The 14,038-nt window shown below is 37.9% G+C and overlaps 1 protein-coding gene across 8 annotated transcripts in view; it reads right to left on the reverse strand.

Moving 5' to 3' along the window:
- si:ch211-200p22.4 (phosphatidylinositol-binding clathrin assembly protein) overlaps positions 1 to 14,038 on the reverse strand; it is a 54,643-nt gene that overhangs the window by 4,864 nt on the left and 35,741 nt on the right. For 7 of the 8 annotated variants that reach the window (XM_042727337.1, XM_042727336.1, XM_042727333.1 and 4 more), the window contains 8 exons: positions 12,548 to 12,633; positions 11,448 to 11,583; positions 9,254 to 9,387; positions 6,349 to 6,446; positions 4,522 to 4,632; positions 1,438 to 1,569; positions 1,108 to 1,138; positions 871 to 1,018 (listed from right to left, as the gene is read on the reverse strand). In XM_042727337.1, the coding sequence (XP_042583271.1) occupies positions 871 to 1,018; positions 1,108 to 1,138; positions 1,438 to 1,569; positions 4,522 to 4,632; positions 6,349 to 6,446; positions 9,254 to 9,387; positions 11,448 to 11,583; positions 12,548 to 12,633 (876 nt within the window). The remainder of the gene's footprint in view (positions 1 to 870; positions 1,019 to 1,107; positions 1,139 to 1,437; positions 1,570 to 4,521; positions 4,633 to 6,348; positions 6,447 to 9,253; positions 9,388 to 11,447; positions 11,584 to 12,547; positions 12,634 to 14,038) is intronic. The other variant, XM_042727338.1, reaches the window with a different exon arrangement.

A 14,038-nucleotide genomic window follows, 5' to 3' on the forward strand; every position in this document is an offset into this window, starting at 1 on the left:
TCTCTCTCTCAACACAAGCAGTTCAGAGGTCAATCTACTCTGAACGCCCTGAGAGAGAGACAAGAGAGGCCATAAACACATGTAAACAGTGAAAACTCCTCTCTATCCTGTCTCAGAACAGACTAACACATCACCTGCCTGACTGGATCAATGCACACCGCTTGAGAACAGGAAACACACTCACACTCATATTTCCTGAAGCTACACAATATAGCTCAACAGCAAAGTTGTGAACTAAGAACTTTTTTTTTTCTGAATTCTAGTGTATGAAATCTGGATATTTGGTGTGAATTGAGCTTTACAACAGATGGATTCCTTCAGGTTTGTAAGTTTAAGAGTATTTGAAATGATGTTTGCATGTGAATGAGAATGTTTATATATGCAAGAATGTCTGTGTATATTAAGTAATGAATAAATGTACTATTAGCCAGTCACAGGGTAACAAAGCGAAGGGCTATTCATACTTTAAAGTTGTTTATTTTGCTATAATGACCAGCTGACTTTCATTACCCTGCTTCATTACAGTACTTATAAATAAACGGACATGAAATATTAAGAGTAAATTATTATGTGAGAAGAAAGAGTCCCGCAAAGCATTATGAGTAAGAAATCAGTTGCATGGTCAAATATACAGCTTAGTGTCATTATTAAAATGGCCAACTTAACTTGGAAAAAAATGTATGACGGTTTGCATAAAAATATTAAACAGAAAACTCTTTTCAACAAATAATAAGAAAGATTTTCAGACAACAGTTAAGATGTAAAATGTATTACTGACTTTACTGTATTTTTCCCCAAATAAATGCAGCCTTGGTGACTTGTGTGAGTGAGTGTGTGCATCCAAGTGTGTGTCCATGTGTGTGTTCTCACCATGTGTGGCACAGGCATGGCGGCAGGTGGCATGGCAGCAGGTGGCAAGGGGGCAGGGCTCCAGGCAGTGGTGCTGCTCATTGTCTTTGACTGCCAGTTAGTGCCACCGGTCAGCTTCTTCTCTCCAGGCTGAGTCCACATATCAGACCTGCATGCAAACACATGCAAAGAGAGTCTAGACACGGCTTCTTTTTTTACAATTTGAAATTACTTAGATAATAAAATGTAAATCCTCACTTTTTGCCTGGTGTTCCCCCAAACTGCAGGTCTAAAAAGAGAGCGGGAAAAAGAAACGGACTGTTAGAACAGCCCAACATCAGCATAATACTGGAAGAGTTACAGCACTGGAGGCATCAGAGACCTATTCATTTCCCCTAAGCTGGGTTTAATTCATCTCTGTTCAACACGCACACACATACACACCCATAGCAGATAGCACCATATGGCTGCTGACTCTCTGTTCAGTGGAGTAGCACAAATGCAATTTGAAGGTCAGGGACTTATGACCAAGTAAACAAAGAAAGCCACACAAACAGACCAATAATGCTGTGAGGAAGAGGGACTCACTGCCTACGAGGTTGGCCAGGGACGAATCCAGGTCATTGGCCAACAGTTTACTGCCTGTATGAGAAGCCATGACCGGTGCCTGAGTGTGAACCGTCACCGTGGGCTTCATCAAGTCTCCTAACGCATCATAGCCTGAGAAAAAAGACAGAGAAACCTATATTATTCCATTGATTAAATATTACGAGAGTGGCAAACCACTTATTTTTGCTGCAGACTGACACTTAACCAGAAGCGACACGTCAAGCAACCAGCAATAAAGGTTTTATATTTCTGCACTGCTGACCTTTTTAAAAGAATTGGACATTAGTTAGATTTGACTAAACCAAATTCGTTTCTGTGTGTTGGTCATGGTTGTTAGGGTTAGCTGAAAGGATAAAACGTTATTTGTGCAGATGGTATCAGATCAGTGCTCTGTAATAGCCAATGCTAGCTGAGATATCAGTCTTGAGAAGGAAAAACAGGATCAGTGCAACATCTCAATATGTACACTGTACATTAAACATCAAATACACTCTCAAAGGATGTCACAGCATCATATCGTGCAGCCGTTACGCTTTCAATGTGGACAAACAAATTGCTTGTGGCTGGAAACTTGTCGCATCAGGCCTGGTTAGGGCATAGGTGTTATAAGGCAGAGAGACAGGAGTGAGACGAGAGAAAGTGTGCTGCAGTCCTGCTGATGTTTATAATGATACGAGCAGCAGGGATGAGCCTCTGTGAGGCCACTCACGGCATGACAAAAGACCCATAGAGATCTAGAGCAGAACATAAGGTCAGGACGGGAGGAACCACCCAGAGATCTAAGAGGAAATAACACGACAGGGCTCCTTAAAGAAACTGGAAATCTATGTCATCCCCTTTTTTCTTATTCTTCTCCTTATGGAGACATAATATTGCAAAACATTGCTTCTTCTTTTCTTAATACATGTTTCTCGTCTTATTGTGGATGATTAATTAGTGCATGTTATTTCAAAGTGGAAAATGCCTTTGAAGTCTTTAAATAAAATGCACAACATAACTCTCAGACTTTGCTTTTTTTTTCCATTTAGACCACAAAGGCTACTGATTAAATGTTAACCAACAGCTATTTAGATATTGTTGCAGACGAACACAAACTTTCTAAAATCTTGCCAATAGTTATTACAATACATCAATGTAGAGACCTGTACTCCTGCGGGACCTCTTGATGGGCGAGTGTGGGTGCGGGCGGGAAGAGACTCGTGTGTGCGGGATGTGGGAGAATAAAATGATTTGTGGGACTCCCGCAAAATAGAAATTATCTAAACATAAAATGTTCAAAACATAAATTGTTATTTATGTGTTGCACGAAAGCAAAAACGAACTAATAATAATATAAAAATGATTAACGTGCAAGCTAGACAGAGCTTCTATTAATAACACGTGATTAAAGGGTTGCGCAATGTAGCCAATCACATACTCAGCTGTTGATTTCTGGAACACAATGGCCAATCAGAGGTGATTAGGTTAGAATCTACTCACCGCAGTGCTGAAATTGCATGCTCATGAATCCTCTCATTTTAACACATGAAGTGTAGACATTTTGAAATATTCATTGTGCATATGTTCATTGTGTTATAACAGAGCTTTATGAGATCACGATGAACTGAGATGTCAGCTTTTAGTGTCAACAAAGGAAGAGCTGCTCGCATTCTGCCATGCCAAACCATGCATGCAGCAGCCCATGCTTGCCTTTCTATTAAAAATAACACTGGTTTGTGAATGTTAATGCTTATCCTAAATTAAAATTATTTTATTGGGAGTGTTTATGCTGGGATGTTGTGGATCTTAGGAGATGTTACAGAACCATTTTATGTAAATTTCTTTGATGTGCTGAAAAAAATCTATATAGATTACTTTTATGTGGGCAGTAGCGGGACAAAACATGAATTTTGTGGGCGGGAGCGGGACCAGATATGATATATTTCTGCGGGTGGGCAGGCACGGGACAGAATCTTGCGGGAGCGGGACTGAAAAAAACGTCCCACACAGGTCTCTACATCAATGCTCTCAAAACATTAGATGAAAATTATGTTTTTATATTTTGCCTTGGCAAGTAATTAAAAAAAAATTATGCTTCATTATTAAACGCATTAAAATTAAAATATAGAAAAAATATACTGAAATATTAAAAACTGAAACCAATAATATAAAAAAAATCTACATACTAACAATACTGTAATAATACATAAATATTACAATAATAACACTGTTGTGAATGCAATTTAATGTTGACTTTCAAACAGCTGATAGGTTTCATTAATTGAAGAGGCAACTGGTTTTCAAATTGTACAAAAAACAGATCATTTTGCTTATTCTTTTAGTAAATGAGAGAAAAAAAACAACAGACAGTTTGCTGACACATGCCATATTTATACAGTTCTACTTCCTGCTTCGCCAGCAGGAACAAGGAGGCCAAGAAAAAAAAAAAAAAAAAAAAACACGAGTACACTCACCACCATCAGATCAGCCATCATAACCAAGGAAAGAGAGCAGAAGAGGGTGGGGTGGGGGGGGGCAAAAAAAGCAAAGGGTAAGAAAAAAAGGGCCAAGTAAAGAAAAAAAAGGAAGATGGGGCAGACAGAGAATGGATGTACTGGTGAGAGGAAATGTGTGTGCGTCTGTTCTGTGTTCAGATAAGGAGTGTGGCGACAGGCGATTAACAGATGGAGAAAAATGCCAGTCAGCACCCAGCCTCCACACACACACACACACACACACACACAGTAGATGGATGAAGGGATGATAACAGACTGTCCACAACCACAGTGCAGCGAAGTGAGTAAGTGGAGGGGGAAAAAAAAAAGCATAAGCGATTCCCCAAAGAACATTCCCAATCTCTCCAGAACCGAGTCAGGCGGGCAGGTGCTGCAGCCGGCTGCACAGTTTGTTTCAGCGTTCCAGCGGCAAAGCTCCACAAACTCACCATACAGCAAAACCAGCAGAAGAGGTTTATTTTAGGGTGAAGGTTACGAAGTTTTGCAGTTATTAAGCGCCACAGCAATGATCAAACTTCAGAGATTAATAAGCGCAGTTATTAAGAATCACACGTGTGAGACATTTTACCAGCTGATGGCTTCACATCACTATTGGAAGCTTTAGTCCCAAATACAGCATCAAAATCTACGTTCATGGTGGGCATGGAAGCCATGGGATGAAGAGTGCTGCTTTCTAGACCTGAGTAACACACACATACAAAACATGTAAAGATGGAAAGATGTCACACAACACATGCTTGTTGTGCTGAGAAAAAACTATGAAAGTGTTCCCTTATCTTTTGCCCAATGAATTCTGAGACTTTTTCAGTTGTTTAGTGGGTCAGGATTGGAGTGCATAACAGTGACACAACGAAATCAAAATTATCATTTAAAATTTACGTTCAAATTACCAAACATTGTACAGCCAGCATGTGTGTCTCATTTGTGCATACTACTGCAGAAAAGTTTGGGGTCAGTAAGATTTGAATTTTTTTGTAATACTTATTTAATACTTTAATTCACCAAAAGTTACAGTAAAGATATTTATGTAGTGTTAAAAAATATTTCCATTTTAAATAAATCAAGCTTTAAACCTTCCGTACTTCAAAGAATCCTGAAAAAAAAAAATCATTGTGGTTTCCCCCAACTTTTAAAGGGAAGTATACATGAACTTTCGTCTTGCAAGTTGCCACCATTTAGATTGATTCTAGTGCTGCACAATTCATCTAGATACAATCTGAAAAACAATATGGCTTAATAATGGTTTATTACTCTATTTAGTTGGTCGTTTTTGCAGACGCCATTTCAAAAGTGATTTTATGTCTTTTTGCTTGAAGATCTAAACAACAGCAATATGAAAATGTTAAATGTTCATCATGTCACAACTGTCAATCGCAATGTTTCAAAATAAGTCACAATATTTTTTTTTTTTGCACCCCAGTTAAACCTGGACCATTTTACATGCATACTTTTCCCTTTACAATAAAGTTTCTGATAACAGTTTCCATCCATCTGAGAATGCCATTAAATGCGTTTTGTCTGAAAATGTCATTAAATACCATTTTCAGCTGAAGCGCTTGAAACGGCCTAAATTTTGGTGGATTCTTATTATTATTCCATGATTTCTTATGTAAATAATATTTTACAGCTTAAATCTGTGCCTGTGGCTCTTTCTCACTACTCTGCTCATTACTCAGCAGTCTTTCTCTTTTTTTAAAACACCTCATCCCTCCATCTGTCTGCTGTGTCTTTGCGCTGTTAGTAGTATATGTGGGTCTCTGGAGACCTGAGTCTCGCTGTGCATCTGGCTAGCCCTCAGTGCACCTGCCCACTAGCTGTAAAGCGCACGCTCCAAGTGCATGCTGTGACCTACAAATCCTGGCAGTGTGTCTACACTCTGCACCTTGTGTCCTCAATTCACACAAGCCCAGCAGATGTGCTGAAGTGCTGAAAATGAACCTCTGACACTCAGCACAGCTCCCAACCAGAGCGATAATCCCTCAACGGAAAAGCACCCAAATCGGTCATGCTTTGGAATATCTAGAAAACACTGTTCTAACCCTACACAACAGGATGGATGGGTATGGAGAACACAAACACAACAAAACATTGGTTGGGTTGCAAAACCTAGCAAGCTGCTTGGTCAGCTCTTTGAGGCATCACTGATGCCATAAAATGCTGCATATGGCCAACAATCTATATACCATTATCTTGCCAAACAGTATTTGAAACATAGGAATGAACTAGCAAGTGAACAAACAGATAATTAGATAAACATTTACTGCAAGTTAGCATAGGATTGATCTGTTCTAATGATTTTTCAGGGACTAAATTAAAGGTCAGTGATCTAAAGTGGTAAAGCAATAGATGCGGCATCGGTGATCGGGTGTGTGTGAGTGGGTGGAGTGGGCCGCACCTCCCCAGGCACTGCTGGCGGTGGAGATAGGAGTGCTCTGCACAGCAGGAACGAAGGCAGGCTGGAGGTCAAACAAGTCACTGTTGAGGTTTGGCATGCTGTACAAGAGAAAGAGAGTTTAGTACAAAAGTAAAACATTTAAATTCTACCACACAGATCTTGTATAATAAACATTTTATGCTATACAATATCTGAAGGTTTACCATTAACAAAATCAGAAGTTCTCAAGCTATATGTTCAATAGACTTTAATAAGAAAGAATCACAAGACATCTGATGGATGCAACATTACAACACTCCAAATTTCAAATATTTGAGGACAATAAGATATTTTTTTTGTAAGAACTGAATACTTTTATTCAGAAATTAAATTAAGCTGATAATAAGTCACAGTAAAGACTTTCATACTGTTAAAAAAGGTTTCTTTTTTAAATTAATTCAGTTCTTTTGAACTTTCTGTTTATCAAAGAATCATGAAAAAAAAACATGAAAAAAATATGCAAATTAGTGCTGGGCAACGATTAATCGCATCCAACATAAAAGCTTTTGTGTACAAATATGTGTGTGTTTACTGTGCATATTTATTATGTATATGTGAATGCACACACACGCATGTATATAGTTAAGAAAAATGTTATATATTAAATATATTTATATACAACATATTATATGAATATAAATATACACATGTAAATACATGTAAAAAAAATTTAAATATATACTGTATTTGTGTGTCTTTATATAAACATTAAATATACACGGTACACACACATATATTATATAAACAAAAACTTTTATTTTGGATGCGATTAATCACGATTTATCGTTACCCAGCACTAATTAAAACAGAAAGAGTTTAAATTGTAAATTACTGTTCATACCGTTTTTATTTTTATCAAACAAATTCAGCACTGGTTAGCATAAGAGTACTTTTTCCAAAAACATTTAAAAACCATCAATCTTACTAGCATAAATCATGCGCATCTCGTCAGTAAAGCCGGTTCCGTGATTAGTAGTAAATCTCCATCACGTACTCTCAAATGGAGCGACATTTACTACACAGAGCCATAGTTCACTGACAAGCTAGGCAATATCGCGTTCATAACCGAAGGCTTTTCGTCTGTGGCTTTACTGACAAGATGCGCATGAAAATCGGAAGAGATTAATTGCACAGCCCTAGTACACAGAACACTTATCACCACCCAGTTTGAGAAATTAGAAACTAGATAATTATACAATGTCTGGTAGAACTTAGTGAAAAGCAGCTGGACTGTGATTTTCATCGTTTTCAAGATGTTGCACCACCAGGCCAAGAGGCTTCATCAACTCACTGGAGAAAGTGAGTGAATCGAAACAGCAGCAGGTATTGACGTGTCTGTCCTTTTTCTGTAGACGCTAGCCTTTCTAGTACTCCCTCCTCTCTCACACATAGTGTATAGCTCAGTCTAAATATGCTGTTTTTCAGTCTTTGTGTGTTCTGTAAAGGCTTTGAAGGGTATGAAAAGGAATCTGAAGCAGAGAGGCTCAGTTCTTTCATCTAAAAAGTATCATGCAGTCTCCATTAAGAGATACTAGTGAGCTTACTGCACAGCACTGGATTGGTCTTTTTAAATCATTGGAGTTCTTAAAGATGGTACAAAGGCTTTTTCATTCTCACCAATGGCAATTCAATGACAATTTCACGAGTCAAAAAAAGGACAAATACCTCAAAAAAATGTTAAAAGCCAGACTGGGTGAAAAGATTCATCCGCTCACTTCTTACAACAATCAACCCCTTGTGGGAGTTGCATCATCAGCAAGGCAACTGCCACAACAACCATGAGATTCATGATGCCAACAGTTGTCAAATACATCAAATAAGTTTAGATGACTACCAGACATCTATTCAATTATTTAAAACATTTTTACTTTGCAGTATTGTACAGCATATAAGATGTTGAAACACTGATACTAATATCTAAATAAATATAATATTTAAAGTGTCAATCTATTTATGAATAAGCATCTTTGACAATCTATATTTTTGAATGTGATCAAGTTATAAAACATGTTTTTGCATGTACTTGAAAGATGTGACTTTTGTAAGTTCATATTATGAATGTCACAAGCCACTAAGAAGTATACAGAATCTTAAATATCTCTTCATTTGTCTGTCATAAGCCTTTTTGAATTTGAATCCCAAAATCTCAGGCTTCGGACCATATTGTATAGCATATATTTACTGAGCTTTGTATTACTGTACATAGGGGTGGGCGATATACCGGTAGAAATTTGTCAACCGGTAGGGAATTTTGAACTACAGTTTTTTTTCCTCAGTTACACGTTTACATGACATTGCTGTGCTACACAGTCACAAAAATGTACAGCATCATTTGCATGCGTTTTTAAGCAGTTTAAAACTATTTATTTTAAGCCGTTAAAATATAATCAGCAGCAAAAGAGAAGTCCTTTCACTATAAATAGTGCTGTCAGAGAGGCACGTGCACATGAGGACGGTGCTTATAGTGCGCGGGAGTATTTAACAGTTATTTTTGCCCCTTTATAGGGCTTGAACGGGTAAATACACACACTTGTGTCAAAACACCTGTATTTGCAAGTATCTTCGTATACAGTAATTTGGCTCTTGTGCTAAAGCATACAGCTGAGAAAGAAAACGTGTAACAGTATATTGGATCTGGGCATTAATGTAACATTAATAAGAAAATATATATATTTAATTTACACAGTGAAGAATAAGCACTGTTTTATACATTTGATTACTTTATATGATGTATGTAGCATTTGTTATTTACTTGTTCTATTACTTTCATTCTTATTCTTACTTAAATGCTGAATGTTTACTTGTCTTCAGTGAGTTTTTTTATATATAATATGTACTGCAGTTATGTTACAAGCATGTTAGTGACCTGTTTGTTGAAGGTGGGCTTGTGGTGTTGGTGAACAGGTCCATGCCCGCAGTGTGGTTGTTGGCACTACCCATAGACTGTGTGCTGGGAGAGGCAGAGGGGGTCTGTATGCTGATCTCCTTCAGACGCTGGTTCTATACAATCACAAAGCACAGGGAGAAAACATTTAGAGAGAACAAAGCATTTAAAGACTGGGCTGCTCGGCTCATTCCTACCGCGATGGTCACTGTAGAGACTATTTCCTTCTGCTCTGTGAAATCAGACAGATTAGAGCCACTCAGGCAGCTGAAGTGCCAGTCAGCTACAGCTCAGATCTAGTGTGTGTGTGTGTGTGTGTGTGTGTGTGTATTTGTACAGTAGAAAAGATGGCTGAAGTCAAAGATCTCACAGGTCACACTTCCTTTGACAGAAACGAGCAACAACTCAAAAACATCAACTACTCGATCAGCTTAGACCAACCATACAAAAAGAACAAGAAAAGTCAATAAATCGCCAGCATGTAGAGTTATTTCAAGCTAAGCAACTTACTAGAGCACAACTATTTGACATCAGACCAACCAAAATCCAAAGTCAAGTCTGGCCACTAGGCACTTTGACCAATACCGTTTACTGTGTTCTTTTTACATGTGAGCAGCTCATGATCCTGTGACACTGGTCACAGCAAAAACTGCTCCACACAACCTTCTCTCTACATTTGCTCTGAGTTTAAGTCATTTAGAACAGGGATCTCCAACCCTGCTCCTGGAGAGCTACCATCCTGCAGACTTCAGTTCCAACCCTGCTCCAACACACCTGTCTGTAATTATCAAGTAGCCCTGAACACCTTGATTAGCTGCTTCAGGTGTGTTTGATTGGGGTTGGAGCTAAAATCTGCAGGACAGTAGCTCTCCAGGAGCAGGGTTGGAGACCCCTGATTTAGAACATCCATTTGGGAGTACAACATGTGTCAACCATCTTCCCAAACTTGTAAAGAAAAGCAGTTAAACCGATTGATTTCTGCCAAAATAAAAGCTTGATGGATTAACATCTGAAAATGAATCAAGATGGGCATAAATATTAGTCATTTAAATTTTACAGTTGTACTGTAAAGTTATATTTTTTCTATTTTCTCCTTTACAGTGAAATATTACAGTAGTAACTTTTCTTGTTTTATCATTTTTATTTAGCAATAAGATAATTAAATAAAGATAAATAAGATACTTATTTAGAATAACAACAAGAACAATAATTATTATTGTGTATAATAATGTTTAGATATAATTATTATATTATTAAATGTGTACATTATTATTATTATTATTATTATTATTATTATTATCATCATCATCATCATCATCATCATCATCATCATCATACTGATAGATAAAACACAACATTTTGGGCCAAATTGCGCAACCCTATAAACAAGCAAACCTAAAACTTTTTTTTTCCTCTATAAATCATACTTTAGATTTTAATTTCTAATCAGAAAAATCACAATTCAAGTTCTTTCTTTAAACCATGCAGCCCTAGATTCTAGTTTCTAAAGAGAGAGGAAGTAGGTTGCGACATGGCAAGGTTTTATGCCTTTGCAACAACACGAAAATGTGAGAAGAAAAAAACAGAAAAAGAAAGTGATAGCACTCTAAAACACTGTGGAGTGTTGAGAACACAACAATCACAAAGAAACACCAATTCAATTTCACACAAACTTATCCGAACATGGGCTGTGTAAATACTTTGATGTTGGACTTGAAATTGCTTTGAATGTTTGAACTATTCAGATATAGAGCTGTGGTGCATCTGGGGATACAGTCCACACCAATGACGTTCCTGTCATTCAGTTTGCATCTGTGTGTTGGTGTGAGTATTTGTGTCCCACTAGGTATGACAGTACATCCTGATGGGGACAGAGAGGTTTGATTAACCCCGCTGACCACTTACAGCTGCAGGCTAATCGTTGAAGGTACAAGGGCGTATTGTGTAAACACACATACACTTGTATGTGTAGAACAAAATGTTCCCAGAACAGCAGCTTAAATTCTGCCAAATCTCAGTTGCAACAAACTTCTCTGGATGGAGCTGGGATATGCCTTTACTGTATGCACCCTTTATTCTCTACATAGAACCAGCCAACATCAATTCCTGTCCACACTTAAAACTTAACTGGCAATTTGAACATTCACAGAAAATAATGGGATTAGTTGTAACCCACCTTGAGAGCTTGCAGACGGGCTTGCTCCTCCTCCAGGGCCTGTTGTTTCTCTTTCTCGTCCATCCTGCTGGACGAGAAGGAGAAGGACATGCCCGTGTTGGAGAGAGACGACACCGCATTGGACAGAGTGTTGGCTCTACAGAGAAAAAAAAACAGATACGCACAGAAGTGTGAGTTCCCTATCAGTTCTTGATTTAGGACCTGATTAATTTAGCACTCTACACAAGCCAAAAAAAGTGTCATATCTTGCAGTATGTGGCTATATATATATATATAAATCTCTTGTTAAAGGTTTGTTGTTGCTGTATCAAGTGCTTCAACATATGGCTTGTGATGTAAAGTGCTGTTTATACAGCATATACAGGAACTTGCATTTGACTACATATTCTGTCTTATCTTCAAAGCAATAAAAAAAAGGTTGATGTAAAAAAAAAAAAAGATGTACACACATGAGATGAATGAGATTCATTAGCTTAATAAAAGGTATTTTATTTTACATAATATAAAGGTAATGTATACACACAAATGTCAGTGAATGTTGGAATTCACAGATCAATGTTTTTTGTGTTAAAATGTTTTCATTTGGAATTTGGAATGCAAAAACGCTGTGACAAAAATACAAAGACAAACAAAAAGATTAAAATGAATAAAACAAAGAAAAATAAAATATTTTTCTTGGTATATCTGTTCAGCGCCATTACATTTCCCCTGCTGATGGAAATGCGGAATGGGATTTGTCCATTCACGGATAAATATGGCAAACATGGAAGATCAACTACCTTGCTTGCTGGACATGTGAGAACAGACCTCACTGGTTGAGCATTGGCTGTGTATACAATATCTGATGAGCTCTATGTAAGATGCATTGATCAATACTTGTATGTGAATAAAAGCCTAAATTAAAATTGTTTATCATGTTAACCGATCATGTTTTTCAGAAGACTTGAAATAAACTACTCAATTTATAAGGATTTATTTTAGAATGTCTTAGTGAATTTTTTGAATTCATGAATGTTTTGGTTTCATGTTTTCACAGATGTTTGCCCAAACAGTGTTTTACAGTATGATGCTGGATTTTTTAGAACTGTAGGATTTCGTACCTGTTGTCGGCGGAGAGCTCCTTGGTTTTCTTTCCCTCCAGAGAGGCCAGGTGCTGCTCAAGAGCCTCCAAGAGACTGCTGGGAGCCTGCAGGAAAAAGAGAAGGGTCAAAAACATACAGATCCAGTTTAAAGAGTACACACTCACACGGTTAAACACACTTACACGCTCACCCACTCGATTCACCTGAGTTTCAGCAAATAATAACAGGAGCATGCTTTAAGCTTTTAGTAAGAGGCATACAGGCAAAGGATAAACAAGCACAGAAAACAAGAGAGAGGAAGATTACGAATTCGAAAGAGAGGAAGTGACATGCACACTGGAAGATCCAAACCTCAAACGCATGACAGACTCATGAGGTCACTGATATAACTCATTATCGGACCATGACATTAAACTCTTTATACTGGCTTTTGGAATTAGTACTTTGGGGTTTCTGCAAGAATTTGTGGTGCTGAATCGCAAATCTAGCTAAAACCTTCCTCTGAGCCCTTTATACCGATATAGGATTTGTTTCTTTTGAAAAGAATTATCTTAACAACTACAAGAGGAAGCATAACACAGGTCCCACATCAGCAAACACGGGATGTGTATGTTAACACCTAAGAGCACACACACCCCGTGCTGCTTCATTCAAATGAGAGCAAATGTTAGCACAAGCTCAGAGCTCATGGTTGGTGAAAAGAGCAGGTGCTTTGTGCCAAGTTTCCAGAACAGACAACACAGTATAAACTGCTCTTATGGACTAAAGGTAAGGAAAGCTCTTCGACTGAGCATAGGCCAACATGTCTGGATCTGATCTAGGTTGGCTATTTCTCCACATCGCTGAGAGGGCAGATTGGGTCTAATCCATTCAACTGAAAACAGAAGCCAAAAGAAGAGGAAAAAAAACAAATATGCAGCAGTCTGCAATTCAAATAGAACTAAAAACAAACATTTCGGATAAGCGGGAAAATTTATTACTTCCACATAGGGCTGTGCGATATGGCGATATATATCGGATGTACAAAATAAAGATTCTATCGTTTCATACTATGCTCTATTGTTTATTTTGTGGTGTCACAAAATACATTGTTTACGGTTATACATTGTTTACCACGGGGCGTGAAGCAGAGACAGAACCAGGTGGAGAACAACCAGCTAGGACGAAAAACGAGGAGCTCATTCCTAAACGAGGGACTACATCTGTAAGCGTGGACACGCATTTTTAAGCACTGCAGTTTTAAAACAACCGATTTTTAAGTTGTTGAAACAAACAACAGAGCTATATGGATCCGCTGTCTCTGTTTCTGTGTGAGAGGAGAGTGCATTTTTTGCCGCTTTATTGGCTTTGAACGATTATATAAACACTTAGATGCATCAGAATCCCCGTCTTTGCAAGTATCCTCAAACACAGTGATTTAGGTCTTAAGAATAAACAGCTGAAAACGAAACTGATCCAGACTTCGGTCTTAAAGAGGAAGCCGTCCAATAGTAGTTCTGTCTGCCATTC

This window comes from Cyprinus carpio, chromosome B7, assembly GCF_018340385.1.
Source record: "Cyprinus carpio isolate SPL01 chromosome B7, ASM1834038v1, whole genome shotgun sequence".
Classification (NCBI taxonomy): Eukaryota; Metazoa; Chordata; class Actinopteri; order Cypriniformes; family Cyprinidae; genus Cyprinus; species Cyprinus carpio.